Source organism: Epinephelus lanceolatus, chromosome 12 (genome assembly GCF_041903045.1).
Source record: "Epinephelus lanceolatus isolate andai-2023 chromosome 12, ASM4190304v1, whole genome shotgun sequence".
NCBI classification, from domain to species: Eukaryota; Metazoa; Chordata; class Actinopteri; order Perciformes; family Serranidae; genus Epinephelus; species Epinephelus lanceolatus.
The window spans coordinates 32,257,115-32,274,799 of record NC_135745.1 but is presented as its reverse complement, the minus strand read 5'-3'; the positions used below and the strand labels follow the sequence as shown (position 1 = coordinate 32,274,799).

General features: G+C 37.9%; 1 protein-coding gene across 1 annotated transcript in view; it reads left to right on the top strand.

Annotated features, from left to right (window-relative positions):
- Positions 1-252: 252 nt before the first annotated feature.
- The window catches only part of LOC117272302 (phospholipid scramblase family member 5), a 20,109-nt gene continuing 2,676 nt past the window's right edge, over positions 253-17,685 (top strand). Inside the window, exons 1-7 of the mRNA XM_033651151.2 lie at positions 253-386; positions 2,768-3,125; positions 3,214-3,291; positions 3,406-3,598; positions 8,410-8,521; positions 8,601-8,700; positions 11,291-11,349. Coding sequence (XP_033507042.1) covers positions 384-386; positions 2,768-3,125; positions 3,214-3,291; positions 3,406-3,598; positions 8,410-8,521; positions 8,601-8,700; positions 11,291-11,349 — 903 coding nt within the window. The 5' untranslated portion in view covers positions 253-383. The remainder of the gene's footprint in view (positions 387-2,767; positions 3,126-3,213; positions 3,292-3,405; positions 3,599-8,409; positions 8,522-8,600; positions 8,701-11,290; positions 11,350-17,685) is intronic.

Below are 17,685 nucleotides of genomic sequence, written 5' to 3'. Positions count from 1 at the left end.
GCACATAGAGAGCACTGACACCCCCCAGGCTACCCTCAAAACACAGACCTGCTGCACAGCCCCCCCACCTCTGGAAGCAGGATTTCAATTACATGGCTGAGTGGTGCCTTTCTAACCCAACAAAAGGCAGATCCGGCTGGTTGGGATGGAAACAGAGTCAGGGGGGTGAGACAGAGCCAGGGACAGAAGACGCACACATACACACACTCACAAAGCCAAACATTACTACGTGAATATTCACACAAACACACAGGGGTGGTAAGGAGGTTTGTGCCTCACTCCTCCAGATCATGATGACTCATGGATGTTTGTCTGATCTCGTCCTTCTCACACTTATTATCAGAGGTTATCAGAGTCTGTAGGTACCTGGAGTTTGACCACAGATGGTAAGCAATAGACTTTTAATGCTCTATATTGTGCTATTTTCTGTCTTCACACTAATCTTAATATAATACAGGTAAAAGGACACCTGTTGCACTCTTTTAGCAATCACTGTCTATATGCAGGACATGAGGTTGGGCTTTATTATGGCACTTTGTTGTGGAGGAATATACTGTGTTGCACGCAGCTGCAGACTGAGACCAAACTGTGCAAGCTGAGTGTGTGTGATGTGAATAAAAAGGAGGCTCAGGGTGGCTGCTGTGATGAAATAACTTTGTTTTAAGGAGAGCATGTTTATATTGGTGCCAGAAATCTGTCTGAACCTGCTGACTTGCTGTAGGGAACCCTGTGTGGTAAGGGGAAAGTTGTTTTTCTTGAACTTCCTTCACAGATTCAAGATTCAACTTTTTTTTTTTTTTTCTGTAAGCTTGCATTTTATAGCGGAAAAACAAAACAGTTTTTCCACATTTAGTTTGTGTTCTAAGGAGGGGTATTTATAGGTTTAAATTATGGGTTGATGGCATGGTGTTGCAGTAAACCTCACAGCAAGAGGGTTCCTCATTCGAATCTGGGGTGGGGGAGCCCTTCTTTGCAGAGTTTGCATGTTCTCCCCATGTCAGCGGAGGTTTTTTCCAGGTACTCCAGCTTCCTCCCACAATCCAAAGACATGCAGATTAATTGGTGACTCTAAATTGTCCGTAGGTGTGAATGTGAGTGTGAATGGTTGTCTATCTCTATGTGTCAGACCTGTGATAGTCTGGCGACCTGTCCAGGGTGTACCCCACCTCTCGCCCAATGTCAGCCGGGATAGGCTCCAGCTCCGCGACCCCCAGTAGGATAAGCATTTATGGAAAATGAATGAATTATGGGTTGATTTATTCTGGAAATTATCTTGTTGGTGGTCCCCATCCTGGGGCTTGGGACCCCCAACAAGAGTCCATGAGATGTAAGTGAGGGGTTATGAGATGAGATGAAACATGCTTTAGGTAGAGCTTGCATTAAGAATTAAATTAAATTAAATTACAAAAGAATTAAAAAACAATTGTTCCCTCGATTAAACCATGAACCTTTTAGCTCATAAATTGTGCAGTGTACCTCAGGCAGCTAAAAATTATTCACATGAAACTAAAATTATTGCTTGCAACTGTGACAAGGGTCCTGAGTGGAAATCGCTCTGGTTTAAAGGTCACACACAAAAGAGGCTAGGAACCAGCAAACTAGTCCACCAGCTCCAAAAACTCCCAAGTATTGCTTGAAATGTACTTTAAAAAAAAAAAATTAAGTCTATCCAGTCCCTCCCTACACTGTGTGAGCAGTCTGTTCTCAGACAAGCGCAGAGAATACTGTCTGACTCTTCCTGTATTCTCCTCCTTTACCCTCGGGCAGACAGTAGCCTACAGGACGCCCAAATTTAAAGTGAATTATTTTAAAAATTCATTTATGCATGGTTGTGTTGTGTTTTGCTCATGGTGCTCTGTTGTGTGCTGTTGTTATGTGCAGTGCATGAGTGGCTGATGTGCAATACTGTTTTATGGTGGGTGCTTTTAATTTCTTCTGGGTTATTATTGTAAGGCAGCAAAACTTGTGCAGCTGCTGAGTCCAAGACAAATTTACCTACCGTATCGTATCGTATCGTATCGTATCGTATCGTATTGTATTGTATCGTTAATTTCAATACAATGTTACAGTACAGTTTTCTCAATAAATTCTGTTGAAACACATATTTAAATTTCCTTTTAGTGTATTCCTTACCTGTCAGGAGGGTTTTAAAGGCAACCCTTTAAAAAAAAAAAAAAAAAAAAAAAAAAAAAAAAATCTTAACCAGATCTTCTTTTTTTTTTTTATCACAGTAGCTCTTCAATTATACAGTAGTTGTAACTAGGCATAAAACTCTAAATGATTGTTATATCTAATTTTATTACTTTCACCCCTAAGTTATATCCGTTGCAGCAATATTTTTACATCACTGAAAAATTTCATCTCCTCCCTCACACTGTAAATGATTTTGTCTAAAGTACAGTATGGTAAAAGTTCATTTCAGCTGCTGTTGTGCGGGGCATAGAGTCAGACTTCCATGTGGTCAATACATTTTTAGCTGCTGCCATAGCAAGTAAGAGGATTTTATTCAGAGACAGAGTTTGTTGGACTGGAAGTTATTAAACTCCTTAAAGAGAATTCAATTATCCATTTACAATCCTTTCTTTGTTTTGTAACTGGTTGATTATGTTGCACCATTCTTGTGCCTAACATTACATCCAAACAGAAACTAGTGCCGTGTGATCCCACTCACATACAAGCCTGTCACACAGTGTGACTGTTTGTGTTACTGTTTGTCATTTATTATTTATTATTATTTGTTATTGCTGAGTTTGACATGTATTTTTAGTTTTACGCCATGTCAGCAGTGACCAATCAGCCTCTTCCCTTCGGTCGCCTGGAGCGAGAGAAGCACATCCAGATGATCTTCAGAGCTTTCCAGAGCCGCTGTGGGCCTTCCTGTGAGTGTGACACTCACTCACCTGGACTAAAATGCCACCAAATGCCTCCTGACCATGAATCTGATGAGCAGCTGTCAGGTCTGGCTCCTGGGGAAAAGACAGAGAATGGCTTCACGCAGCCACCGGGGAAAGTGAGGAGGCCAGGGGTGGAGGAGCAGAGGCCTGGAGGTGCAGCAGGATCACACTTTATGTCTGTGTTGGAAACAGTCAGTCAAATACAGATCACTGCCAGACCAGAGCTGCAAGGTGAGGAGGAGGGATCATTTTTGTTTGTTTGTGTACTTGCAGTGCTGAGATTTGACTGTTTTAAAGGACTAATGCTTTGTCATTGTAGGTCCGCAGTGTGTTCCCAGGAGGATCTACAGTATTGCCACAGGGAGCAGCAGGTCACAGTTATTTGCGGCTGTGGAAGGTACCGGTCTCAGTTCAGCTACATGTGTCTAAACTGAGAATATTCATCTGCATCTCATATCAATAAGAAAGTGATGAGTTATGATGTTTCTCCTTGGTCTCTCCCTCCTGTCAGAGAGTTCCTGCATCTGCCTCCAGTGTTGCGGTCCAGCTCGGGCCTGTTCCTTGCAGGGCTTTGACTGTCAGGGCCGGCAGGTGTTTTATTTTGAAAGGCCCTTCAGGGTGGACGCCTGCTGCCTCGGCTGCTGCCTGATGGAGATGAGGGCCTTCACACCTCAAAAACATCTCATTGGCACTGTACATCAGAGGTAAGACAGTCTGAATCTGCCAAGTACAGTAACTCAAGTACACTACTTAAACACAATATGGAGATTTGTACTTTATAGATCATTCTATTTTATGCCATTTTATACCTCTATATTTTACTCTATATTTACTTTATACATTTTAAATATAAAAAACAAGATCAGCTTATAGAATATGGTGCATTGTTATAAATTAACCTATTCAGCAAAGTGGTTAAAATTAGCTACCCATGCATAAATAAAAATAATCCGCTCATATATAATTAGAAATGTCCCACATAATAGATAATTTACCTTTCAGTACTTTAAGTACAATTCACTGAAATTTTTTAAATACCTTTACTTAAATCAAATCTGAAATGCAGGCTCTAATTTTTATATTGTGTATTAATACTTTTACTAAAAGGGACAGTTCCCCCTGAAATTTAAAAAATACATATTTTTTCTTCATACCTTTGGTGCTATTTATCAGTTTAGATTGTTTTGGTGTTAGTTGGCGAGTATCGAAGATATCGGCTCTAAAGATGTCTGACTTCTCTTCAGTACAATGGAACTAGACTGCACTCAGCTAAAGTGCCAAAAAATTATATTTGAAAAAAACTCAACAGTAATATCTCTTTCCAGAAATCATGACCTGGTTACTCAAGATAATCCACAGACCTTGTTGTGAGCAGTTTCATATAGGAACTATTTTCCCTCTATTGAACTACATCCACCAACAGAATCATCACACAGAAGTAAGCATTCATCTACTGGTCACTCTCCTAGCATTACTGAGCTAGCTAACATTACTGCTCAGCTGAGGACGACGCCATTAAAGGATAACATCGGTATTTTTCAACCTGGGCCCTATTTCCCCATGTGTATGTGTGCGTATGATTCATAGGTACAACTCGTTTTAAAATTGATTCAGTATTGAGGGAGGCAGATGCAACCGGCAGCCGCGAAACGAGCTAAAACGGTAACGGGGGCAAATGCATCCAGTATAAGTTTGCGCATTAAAAGTGCTTTTTTTTGCCACTGACTGGTTCAGATCGCCAGTGTTATCTCTGTAAATAGCATATTAAGCGTTTCCCTTACCTCTGGGCTGTGTGACGTCATCTCCTCCCTCAGTACTGAACCAATTTTAAAACAAGTTGTACCTATGAATCATACGTTATCCTTTAATGTTTACATTTCGTGCTGTCACAAACACGATTCTCTCATCTGTAAGTAGATGCACACTTCCTTCTGCATGGTGATACGGTTAGAATACAGATGTAGTTTAGTAGAAAGAAAATAGTTCCTACATGAATCTGCTCACAACAAGTTCTGCGGATTTTCATGAGTAACCAGGTCATGATTTCTACAAAGAGATATTGCTGTTGAATTTTTCAAATGTATTTTTTTGGACGCTTTGAGCACCACAAGCCGAGTGCCATCTAGGTTCATTATACTGGAGAGAATGCAAACATCTCTATGATCAGTATGTGCAACACTCAGCAACTAACACCAAAAAAACCTAGACTGATAAATAGCACTACAGGTAAGAGTTTGACCACCAGGTTGGGGGAGCCCTTCTGTGCTCACTTTGCATGTTCTCCCTGTGTCAGTGTGGGTTTTCTCCAGGTACTCCAGCTTCCTCCCACAGTCCAAAGACATGCAGGTTAATTGGTGACTCTAAACTGTCCATAGGTGTGAATGTGAGAGTGAATAGTTGTCTGTTTCTATGTGTCAGCCCTGTGATAGTCTGGTGACCTGTCCAGGGTGTACCCTGCCTCTTGCCCAGTGTCAGCTGGGATAGGCTCCAGCCCCTTCGCGACCCCTAACAGGATAAGTGGTTACGGAAAATTAATGAATTAATATACATATTAAAAATTTGGGGTAAACTGTCCCTTTAAGAAAAGGATGTGAGTACTTCTTCAACTGTAACACCTTATCTAATCATAGTAATTAATTTTTTTTTGTGGCAATAAATACAAAACGAGATTTTAAAGTTCCCTCATTAAAGGATCAGTTCACTCAAATTACAAAAAGAAAGAGTTATCTGAGTTTTATGATGCTATCAAAACACACTAGAGGTGAATGGATTTTGTTTGTTGCACTCACAGAAATAAAAAAAAATCTACCATATAAAAACAGTTGACAGCGTTTTCTGTGGGTATAACCAGCGTAAAGGGACACTATTCATGGACAGAGATGTTCAATCAATCAATCAATTTTATTTATAAAGCCCAATATCACAAATCACAATTTGCCTCACAGGGCTTTACAGCATACAACATCCCTCTGTCCTTATGACCCTCGCAGCGGATAAGGAAAAACTCCCCCCAAAAAACCCCTTTAACAGGGGAAAAAAACAGTAGAAACCTCAGGAAGAGCAACTGAGGAGGGATCCCTCTTCCAGGACGGACAGACGTGCAATAGATGTCGTACAGAACAGATCAGCATAATAAATTAACAGTAATCCGCATGACACAATGAGACAGAGAGAGACAGAGAGAGAGACAGAGAGAGAGATGCAGGTAATGACAGTAGGTTACAACAACATTATTGAAAGTAATAATATTATAGTTATAGTTCTGGCTACTGTGGTACAATATGTTGAAAGTATGTATTAATATCTGGCAGTATACATGTGTGACAATAGTCATATGTGTATAATAACAGTAGAAGTATGACTAATGACTAATGATGGCACTAGCAGCAGGAGGCATCTGGCAGGACCACGGCAGCAGCACAACCACACACATCACGCTGTCCAGGCACCGCTGCGATATGAGTTAACCTGAGAGACAGTGGAGCACAAAGGCTCCGGAGAAGAAGCCGAGTTAGTGACATCCAGAATGGCCGAGTTAGCAAGATGCAGTAATAGAATACGAGAGAGAAGGAGAGAAGGTGCCCGGTGTATTATAGGGGGTCCTCCGGCAGACTAGGCCTAAGTCAGCCTAACTAGGGGCTGGTACAGGGCAAGCCTGAGCCAGCCCTAACTATAAGCTTTATCAAAGAGGAAAGTCTTAAGTCTAGTCTTAAATGTGGAGATGGTGTCTGCCTCCCGGACCGTAACGGGAAGATGATTCCACAGGAGAGGAGCCTGATAGCTGAAGGCTCTGGCTCCTGATCTACTTTTGGAGACTTTAGGGACCACGAGTAACCCTGCGTTCTCAGAGCGCAGTGTTCTGGTGGGATAATATGGCACTATGAGCTCTCTAAGATATGACGGAGCTTGACCATTTAGAGCTTTATAAGTTAACAGTAGGATTTTAAATTCAATTCTGGATTTTACAGGGAGCCAGTGCAGAGAAGCTAAAACAGGAGAAATATGATCTTGTTTCTTAGTTCCTGTTAGTACACGTGCTGCTGCATTCTGAATTAGCTGGAGAGTTTTTAAGGACTTACTAGAGTTACCTGATAATAGAGAGTTACAGTAATCCAGCCTAGAGGTAACAAAAGCGTGGACCAATTTTTCTGCATCTTTTCGGGTCAGGATAGGCCTAATTTTCGCAATATTACGCAGATGAAAAAATGCAGTCCGTGAGGTTTGTTTTAAATGAGAATTAAAAGACAAATCTTGATCAAATATTACTCCGAGGTTTCTTACGGTAGTGCTAGAGGCCAGAGCAATGCCATCTAGAGAAACTATGTCATCAGATAAAGAGTCTCTGAGTTGTTTGGGGCCAAGAACAATAACTTCAGTTTTGTCTAAATTTAACATCAGGAAATTGGTGCTCATCCAAGTTTTTATGTCTTTAAGGCAGTTATGGAGTTTAGTTAATTGATTACTTTCTTCTGGCTTCATCGATAAATACAACTGAGTATCATCCGCATAACAATGGAAATTTATAGAGTGATTTCTAATGATGTTACCTAAAGGAAGCATATATAGAGTAAATAGGATTGGTCCGAGCACAGAACCTTGCGGAACTCCAAAACAAACTTTGGTACGTAAGGATGATTCATTATGAACGTCAACAAACTGAAAACGATCAGATAAATAAGATTTAAGTTTATGTTGCTGTTAAAATTCTGAAACGTAATCTTTCATTTTTCTTGTCATCTGAATGAACGAACTCTGCGACCCTTTAATCCCCACTATCGGAATACTGCAGCAACAATCTTAATACTCTACATTCTCAGACTGAGCATCTTGTCATATGAGCCTTTTTCCATGTCAGTCGCAGCCTCTGGCCACTCCAAGCCATCGTCGTTGTCCAGGCTTGTCTGTAAATAGCAGTGAGAGCTTTTACTGTTCCACCCAGCCGGGGTGTTGTCTAAACCTGGGAGACTTAAAGCACAAAACAGCTGCTTGGATGGAGACACGTTGACAGAGCCACCCTGGGCTGCATGGAAGGGAAGGAATGCGGCATCCTTCCTAATGGGAATGTTGGCTAATGAGAGGAATGGCAGCAACCGTCAGTCTCCTGTAGTCAAACCAAAAATACTTCCTTCTTCATTTGGCCTAAATCTGACTCCAGGGTTAGCTGGGGTGCCTTTGTGTGTTGGATTTAGAGTTTTTTCCAGAAGCAACAGTCAATGAAGTTGTCCCCAATTAAGACTGACCTGGCAGAGGTTTCAGTGGCCAGAGATCTACTTGGTATAAATATTCTCTCAGTTGTGCTCAAATAAAGCATGCCCCAGTTTGAACTCTTCCGACACCGAGCAAACAATGGTTTTGGTGCTGCAGAATCATGACAGCTGAAAATGTGATCAACCAAGCATCAAGGCTGGGCTGTGCCAGTGTGTGAAGCACTCGCCAGTGTATCTGCCAGTTTGCTTATTGCACGATTATGTAAGTTAATGTGTTATGTTGGTATGTGTTGGCTGGCTGTTTTCAGGTGGAGCATGTTCACCCCTCTCCTGGAGGTGTGTGATTCAGAAGGAGCATCTATCATCAGGATCCAGGGCTCCTGCTGTCCGTACCGCTGCTTTTCCAACCAGCAATTCCAGGTAGTAATGTTCAAACAACCCAAAACTAAACATGTTTCTATGAGTGTATTTCACTCAGTGTTTCTGGATGTCTCATCAGATTGTCTCCAACATTGGAGAGAAAATAGGCACAATCTGGAAGAAGTGGCCTGGCTTCAATGACGAGCATAACATGGACCATGAATATTTTGGGTTGGAGGGTGAGTTGTGTCTCATGACGTGTGATTTCAAATACTTCATAATGTGGGTCCCAAACTTCTCCTATCACGTTGTCCTTGGAGGCCACAACAAAATCAAGTAGAATTTGATTAAAGGAACAATGTTAACAACATGGCATGTTGAGCCCCGTGTCTACCGAGCAGTACAGTAGGGTACAGTACGGTTCAGTTCGGTACACTTTTTTCACCGTTTCCACTGTGAAAAGTTGTGGATGGTACCAATGGAACCGTTCTGTGCCGTCCCCATTTTTGGTCCCCCCCCCTCTGTTGGGGTACCTAGCACACAGATCTGGTACTAAAAGGTGGAGCTGTGAACACTGCAGTCTGTTGATTTAAGCAATATCACACGAGAGGGAGTGATGTTATACTCGTATAACATCGTCACGGCTGTGATTCGGTCATAGGCACGAGGCCGCAGGCAGGCAATTTAAGCATTTTATTTGTCTTCCGCCAACAAAAATAGTTCCCTCAGGACTCTGCTGTCACCGTTGCTATGTAACGCAAACATTAGCCTACAACGCAACTGCTGACCTAACTGACACTAACCGTCAGTTTTGATTTGATTGTTGATTGCAATCAGCTGTGAGGCGGAGTGATACATACACAGTGAAATACCTGTGATGTTGTACTCCAATATCGTCACGGTTTTACTGTCTCTCGACCAATCAGATTGCAGGGCCGGAACTAACTGTTGTATAATGGTCAACAGAAGACGGTCACTCTGCTCAGGGCTGAGTTGTGGCTGGTTTTGAGGCTCATGTAACCACTGTTCATACTGTGGAGAGTTAACTATAAAACAAAAGGATGTTTTGCTGCCTCTCACAGCAGCTGTAGTCGGAGAAAAAAATAAGTTTATTTACTGGGCCAGCTGCCCAGGTGGAACTTTAACTTGTAATGCTAGTCAAAGCATGAACTGATGACCTGAATAAATCAACACACTGTGACAACTCTGACCATTACTTTAGTTTTTATATGACATACACTTTTAGTGATGAGTGGATCTTCAAGTGTTTATATACATAAATTTCAACCGGGTTATATGAACTGCATATATCCCAATCCTCACTCAGAGAAAAAGAAAGCGTTGTGGATTATCGTTCCTGTGGGTTATGGCAACACTAAACCCCTGAGCTTGCCTGAGAGGGACTAAATGTACAAACCCACTATTTTTAAATATTCCATGGAGAGAGACTCTCACTGCAGCCTGTTCTGTTTTGTTTGGAAAATGTCAGCGTGCAGCCTCGTTCTGTGGACGATAAACAGGGTGCAGACTTTCCTCTGTGTCATTGGTAATGAGGAAAAACAGTGAATGCTGGATGGAGCAGTGAGTGACAAAAACCCCGCCCACATTTAAGGGTACTGTTTATGGTGTAAACGCTAAGGTCCAGGTACCATGTCACTTTTGGTTCCAAAGGTACCATACTGAAAGTGTTTGGTGGAAACAGGGCTTTACTTTTCATTTACCTTTCTCCTTAGTTTTGTTTTTGCAAATGAAAATAAGCAATTCATAAATTAATTACACCTGTGTTTACAATCAAAATGTCTGCTGAAAACAGGGGTTATTGTTCTTTAGTTTCACTCCACATTTTCCTGTGTAGCAGTGTTCCTCAAACTGTTAGGCCGGCCCCCCTTGTAGGGCATTGAGCCACTGCAGGCGGGGCGTGTATTACCAGGGGAAAATATGGAGTGAAACAAAGTTGAATGAATATGATTTATGTTGTGAAGATAATCTATCAAATCAATAGAACTGTGGTTACTGGACAGTCAGACATGTAGTCATGTTCTGAATTAGTGGTTATGTCCTTGTTTTCTTACTGTGTGTTAGGGCTTATGCGTGTTCCTTTTTGTGCTTTGGTTCTATGGTTATGTCACTGTCTAGCTAATTGTGCATGTGTGCTATTGTCCTTGCTTATGTGCTTTGTTTTGTGCTCTTGTGTGTTTGTTTGTGCTTTGGTCTATGCTGTGTTTTATATTGTACTTCTGTATAGTACTTTCGTAGTGATTTTAGTTGTATGGTTATGTCATTGTTGTCATGTCATTATTAATAGTGCTTTTGTCTTGTTGTTTTTGCTTATGTGCCTTGCTATGTGCTTTTGTCTGTGGTTATATGTTTGCTCTGTGCTTAGGTGCCCTTCTATGGACATGCCATCAATCCACTATTATCTGTGCTTATATGCTTCTGTGCTTTTGTATGTTATTTTATTGTAATTTTCTCACATACACATCTACCATCAACCTGCCAGGGACTGCAGATGAAAATTAGCCTGTATGGCTAAATCTGGCACATTTACGTGACTTAAGTGATCATGTTAATTAATGTGCATTGTCTCTTTCTAAGCAAAATAAACACAGACATAAACATAAACATAAACATAAGAAGCTGATGGTGTCATATGGACCATTTTTAAGTAGTTGCTTCCCCAATTATTGTTAATTATGAAAAAAATTGTAGGGTGGGAGCCATGACAGAAACATTTGAAAAAACACTGCTGTGTAGTCATGTGCATCCCATAGTTTGGGAACCACTGTCATGATGTATTTTTAATTGTATTTTAATCTGTCACTCTTCCAGTGCCACTGAGTATGGAATCACAGACTAAAATGCTGTTGCTGGCAGCCACTTTCTTGTTGGTAAGCATATACATTTCTGTTATTATTCTTGCATGGAGATGCTGTATTTTGTTGTGTTAAGTTCAACCCAAAATCGAACATATATTATATGTTATTAATATAACATATTTTTCGTCTTACTCATAGTGCTATTTATCAATCCAGATTGTTTTGGTGTGAGTTGCCGAGTGTTGGAGATACAATGGAACTCGATGGTACTGGCTTGTGGTCCTCAAAGCACCAAAACACATATTTCAACTAAAAGTATGGCCTCATGGTTGTATGCCTCTGCACACCAGTAAAGCCACACTTACAGTTTACATCCATGTCTCCCACCTGGCAGCACAGAAGAGCTATACAGTCAGCACAGTTTCAAGGTCGGCTCCCAAAATTAGTGTCATCAATTCAGTATCTCACCAAATGTCTCCCCTTCAGTGCATGAGATATAATGATGGTGAGAAATGACCAGAAAGGTTGGTTTTATTTTTATTTTTTTATTTCTTTCAAGCAGAAAATTTTATTTCTTTCAAGCAGAAAATTATGATGTTACAGTGAAGACCTTTGAACTTTTGGAAATGTCATCACTTTGTCATCATATCATATTAGATATAATTCTAATAACTTGATTGTGAAGTCTAAGTGAACATTTACGTCAGATTTAACGAAATTCCCTAAAGGCATTCCTAAGATATTGCATTTACAAGAATGGTACGGACACACATCAGACGTAGGGACAAATGTACAAGCCGAAAACATAATGCATCCAGCCATGCCTATCAACAGTGCAGAGGCATAAAAACTCCTAGTATAGTATGTAAAAAATAAGAATAATGATTAAAAAAAAGTGATTGTAAAGTATGTTAAAAAAAAAGGCATTGTATAATCTTTTGAATATAGTTATAGTGTAGTATTACTAAAAAGTTACAGCACAGTATGTCATTAAAAAGTCTTAAAACTGTCATGGTAAAGTATGTAGAATAGTCAAAGTGTAGGATGTAAAAAAGTCATAGTATAGCATGTCAAAAAAGCCATACTATAATTTTTTTTTTTTTTTAAGATAATTTTTTGGGGGCATTTTGCCTTTAATGGACAGGACAGGTACGTGTGAAAGGGGGAGAGAGAGAGAGAGGGAGATGACATGCAGCAAAGGGCCACAGGCTGTATTCAAACCCGGGCCGCTGCGGCAACAGCCTTGTACATGGGGCGCCTGCTCTACCACTAAGCCACCGACACCCCGCCATACTATAATATAAAAAAAAACCTCTCAAACTTCAGCATATCAAAAAGTTTCATAGTAGAGCATGTCATCATTGAGTCATAAAAATGTCATAGTTTGGTATGTCAAAAATAAGTCATGAAATAGCATGTCAAAAAATGTCATAGTATAGTATGTAAAAAAAAAGTCATGGTATAGGATGTCAAAAAAGTTCATAGTATAGCATGTCAAAAAATGTCATAGTATAGTATGTAAAAAAAAGTCATGGTATAGGATGTCAAAAAAGTTCATAGTATAGCATGTCAAAAAAAGTCATAGTATAGCATGTCAAAAAAGTCATAGTATAATGTGTTGAAAAAAGTCATAAAGACATGATAGTATAGCATGTCAAAAAAAGTCATAAAAAAGTCATAGTATATTGTGTCAGAAAAAAGTCATAAAGACATGATAGTATAGTATGTCGAAAAAAGTCATAGTATAGTATGCCGAAAAAGCCATTAAAAAGTCATAGTATAGTATGTCAATAAAAGTCATAAAAACATCATAGTGTAGCATGTCGAAACAGTCATATTAGAGTATGTAAAAAAAGTCATGGTATAGGATGTCAAAAAAGTTCATAGTATAGCATGTCAAAAAAAGTCATAGTATAGTAGTCAAAAAAATGTCATAATGTAGTCATAGTGTAGCATGTCAAAAAAGTGACAATATAACATGTCAAAAAAGTAACATTATAGTATGTATATATGTCATAGTATAGCCTGTCAAAAAATGTTATAGAATAGCATGTTATCAAAAAGTTATAAAAATGTCATAGTAGGCCTATAGTATTTTAATAAAAGTCATAGTATAACCTGTCAAAATGTCTGTAAAAATAGTATGTCAAAGGAAGTCATAGAATAGTATGTTAAAGGGTCATAGTATAGTATGTCAAAAAAGTCATAATATAGCCAGTAAATAAAATGTCATATTACACTGTGTCAAAAAAGTCATACATCAAAAAATATCAAAAAAATATCATTGTACAGGATGTTAAAAAAAAGTATACTACACTATGTTAAAAAAGCCTACTGTGGTATGTAAAAAGAAGTTATAGAGTAATGTCAAAAAAGTCATAGTGTAGCATGTGAAGAAAGTCATAGTACAGTATGTCAAAAAATGTCATAGTATAGTATGTCTAAAAAGAAATCAGTGTAGCATGTCAAATAAAGTCATGGTATGGTATGAAAAACAGTTATAGTATATTATGCAAAAAAAGTCATAGTATGGCATGTCAAAAAAGTCATAGTATAGTATGTCACACAAAAAAGTCATAGTATAACATGGGGAAAAGAAAGTCATTGTCATATGGACCCTTACCCTCCCTGGCTCTCCTGCTTCACCTGCTCCCTGGTAAAACACTCTGCCTTCTGTTTTCGACCACAAGCTCTGCTTCTGCCCTCTTGGTTCCTGTTAGTTTTCTGTGGCTTTCTGGAATGGTCATCATCCAGCTTTCCAAAGTGAGTTTAACGCTCAGTCACCTGTTACCTTCTGAGCTGTGGATATTTTCGTTGTGCGGCAGTCAGCCTCGCCTTCGAGTTTGCGCCACAGATTCCACATTTCATCGCTGCTGTCAAGCTCTCCCCTGTTGATGGCCGGCTTCGCATTGGAGAGACTGCTCTCCCAGTGGGTACTACTGGTGGTGGAATCTCAGCTCTTCTGACATCACTTTCTCCCTACCATCACTCGCTATTGAACTGCTGTGTGCCCGGCGGATGCTGGTACCTGACTTGTGTGCTGAAGAGCTGCAGGCTTATTCTGTTCCCCTGGGGATTCTGAAACTGAACATTGACTCTCTCTGTTGCCTCACCACTCTGCATTCCCTGTATTAAGTGGTGTAATAAAGCTCAGTATAAACTGTTCCGTGTGTCCCTGGTGTTCTTTTGGGTTCTAACCCTACCTGTTACAGTAGTAGTATAGCATGTCAAAATTCATAGTATAGTATGTCAAAAAAGCCTAAGTATAGCATGTCAAAAATGTCATAATACAGAGCCAAAAAGTCAAGAGAATATCATAGTATGGTATGTCAAAAAAGTCATAGAAAAGCATTTCATCAAAAATCAAAACAACTGTCATAGTATAGTTTGTCAAGTACTGTAGTATGTCATCAAAAGGCATACAAATGTCATAGTGTAGTGTGCCAAAGAAGTCATAGTATAGCAAGTCAAAAAAGTCATAATAAAAAAAGTCAAAGTATAGTATGTCAAAAAAAAAGTCATAAAAACATCATAGTATAGTATGTCGAAAAAAGTCATAGTAAAGCATGTGGAAATAAGTCACAAAAAAGTCATAGTATAGTATGTCGAAAGAAGTCATAGTATAATATGTCAAAAAAGTCAGAAAAAAGTTATAGTAAAGTATGTCAAAAAAGTCATAGCATAGTATGTCGGAAAAAAATCAGAAACACGTCATAGTGTAATATGTCGAAGAAAGTCATAAAAAAGTCATAGTATATTATGTGGGAAAAAAGTCCTAAAAACCTCATAGTATTGTATGTCGAAAAAAGTCATAGTATAGTATGTCGACAAAAGTCATAAATACATCATAGTAAAGTATGTCAAAAAAAGTCATAAACACGTAATAGTATTGTGTGTCAATAAAGTCATAATATAGTATGTCGAAAAAATTCATAAAAACGTCATAGTGTAGTATATCGAAAATATCATACTATAGTATGTTGAAAAAACATCATAGTATAGCATGTCGAAAAAAGTCATAGTAAAGTATGTTGAACAAGTCATAAACACGTCATAGTATAGTTTGTCAAAAAAAGTAATACAAAACGTCATAGTATAGTATGTCAAAAAAAGTCATAGTATAATGTGTCAAAAAAAGGTCATAAAAACGTCATAGGATAGTATGTCAAAAACAGTCACAGTATAGTATGTCGAAATGTTTTAAAAAAAACATCATAGTATAGTATGTCTAAAAAGGTATAAAAACGTCATGGTATAGTATGTCAAAAAAATAACACAAAAGTCATAGTAAAATATGTCGAAAAAAGTCATAAACATGTCATAGTATAGTATGTCAAAAAGTAATAAAAACGTCACAGTATAGTATCTCGAAAAAAGTCATAGTATAATATGTGGGAAAAAGTCATGAAAACCTCATAGTATAGTATGTCGACAAAAGTCATAAATACCTCATGGTATAGTATGTCGAAAAAAGTCATAAAGACGTCATAATATTGTGTGTCAAAAAAGTCATAGTATAGTATGTCGAAAATATCATACTATAGTATGTTGAAAAAACATCATGGTGTAACATCGAAAAAAGTCATAGTAAAGTATGTTGAACAAGTCATAAACACGTCATAGTATAGTTTGTCAAAAAAGTAATACAAAACTACTAGTCGAAAAAAGTCATAGTATAATATGTAAAAGAAAAGTCATACAAACATCATAGGATAGTATGTCAAAAACAGTCATAGTATAGTACGTCGAAATTTAAAAAAAAAAAAAACCGTCATAGTATAGTATGTCTAAAATGGTATAAAAACATCATAGTATAGTATGTCAAAAAAATAATAAAAACGTCACAGTATAGTATGTCAAAAAAAATCATAGTATAGTGTGTCGAAAAAAGTTATAAAAACGTCATGGTATAGTATGTCAAAAAAGTCATAAAAACATCATAGTATAGCATGTCAAAAAAAGTAATACAAAACGTCTTAGTATAGTATGTCGAAAAAAGTAAAAAAAAAAAACGTCATGGTATAGAATGTCGAAAAAAGTCATAAACACGTTATAGTATAGAATGTTAAAAAAAGTCATAAAAAAGTCACAGTATAGTTTGTCAAAAAAGTCATAAAAAATCATAGTATAGAATGTCGACAAAAGTCATAAAACGTCATAGTATAGAATGTCGAACAAAGTCATAAACAGGTCATAGTATAGAATGTCAAAAAAAGTTTAAAAAAACGTCATAGTATAGTATGTCGAAAAAAGTCATGTACATGTCATAATATAGTATGACAGAAAAGTAATAAAAACGTCACAGTATAGTATATCGAAAAAAAAGTCATAGTATAATGTGTCGAAAATAGTCATAAAACCTTGATAGTATAGTATGTCAAAAAAGTCATAGTATAGTGTGTTAAAAATTGTCATAAAAACGTGATAGTATAGTATGTCAAAAAAAGTCATAAAAACATCATAGTATAGCATGTTGAAAAAAGTCATAAACACGTCATTGTATAGTTTGTCAAAAAAGTAATACAAAACGTCATAGTATAGTATGTGAAAAAAAAGTCATTAAAACGTCATAGGATAGTATGTCAAAAACAGTCATAGTATAGTATGTCGAAAAAAGTAAAAAAAAAAACGTCTTAGTATCGTATGTCAAAAAAGTAATACAAAACGTCATAGTATAGTATGTCACAAAAAGTCATAAAAACGTCATAGTATAGAATGTCGAAAAAATTCATAAACATGTCACAGTATAGTTTGTCAAAAAAGTAATAAAAAAATCATAGTATAGTATGTCAAAAAAAGTCATACTATAATATGCCATAAAAACGTCATAGTCTAGTGTGTCGAAAAAAGTCATAGTATGGTATGTTGAAAAAAGTTATAAAAATGTCATAGTTTACGTAAAAAGTCATAGTATAGTACGCTGAAAAAAAACCCTATTGTAGTATGTCAAAAAAAAGTCTGAGTACATCATGTCAAACAAAGTCATCAAAATCATAGTATAGTATGTTAAAAGTGTGCAACAGTGTGCCATCAGAAAGTAGTAAAAAATGTCAGCGTAGTATGTCAAAAAAGTCATAGTGTAGCATGTCAAAAAAACTCAGTATCGTACGTAAAAAGTCACAGTATGGCATTTTAAAAAACGTCATAGTATAGTATGTAAACAATAGTCATAGTAAACAACAGACCTTGTGGTGAGCAGTTTCTTGTCAGAGCGATTTTCTTTCTACAAACTACACCCACCACTCATACCACCACATAGAAGGAAACATGAATATACTAATAGAGGCTTTTTTCATGACAGCGCCAAATAAAAACATTAATGCCTTTCCTGTGCTTAACTGTAATGTTAGCTCGCAGAGGGGTACTAGGTGAGCTAGCAGTGGATGCACACTTCCTTCTGCATGGTGA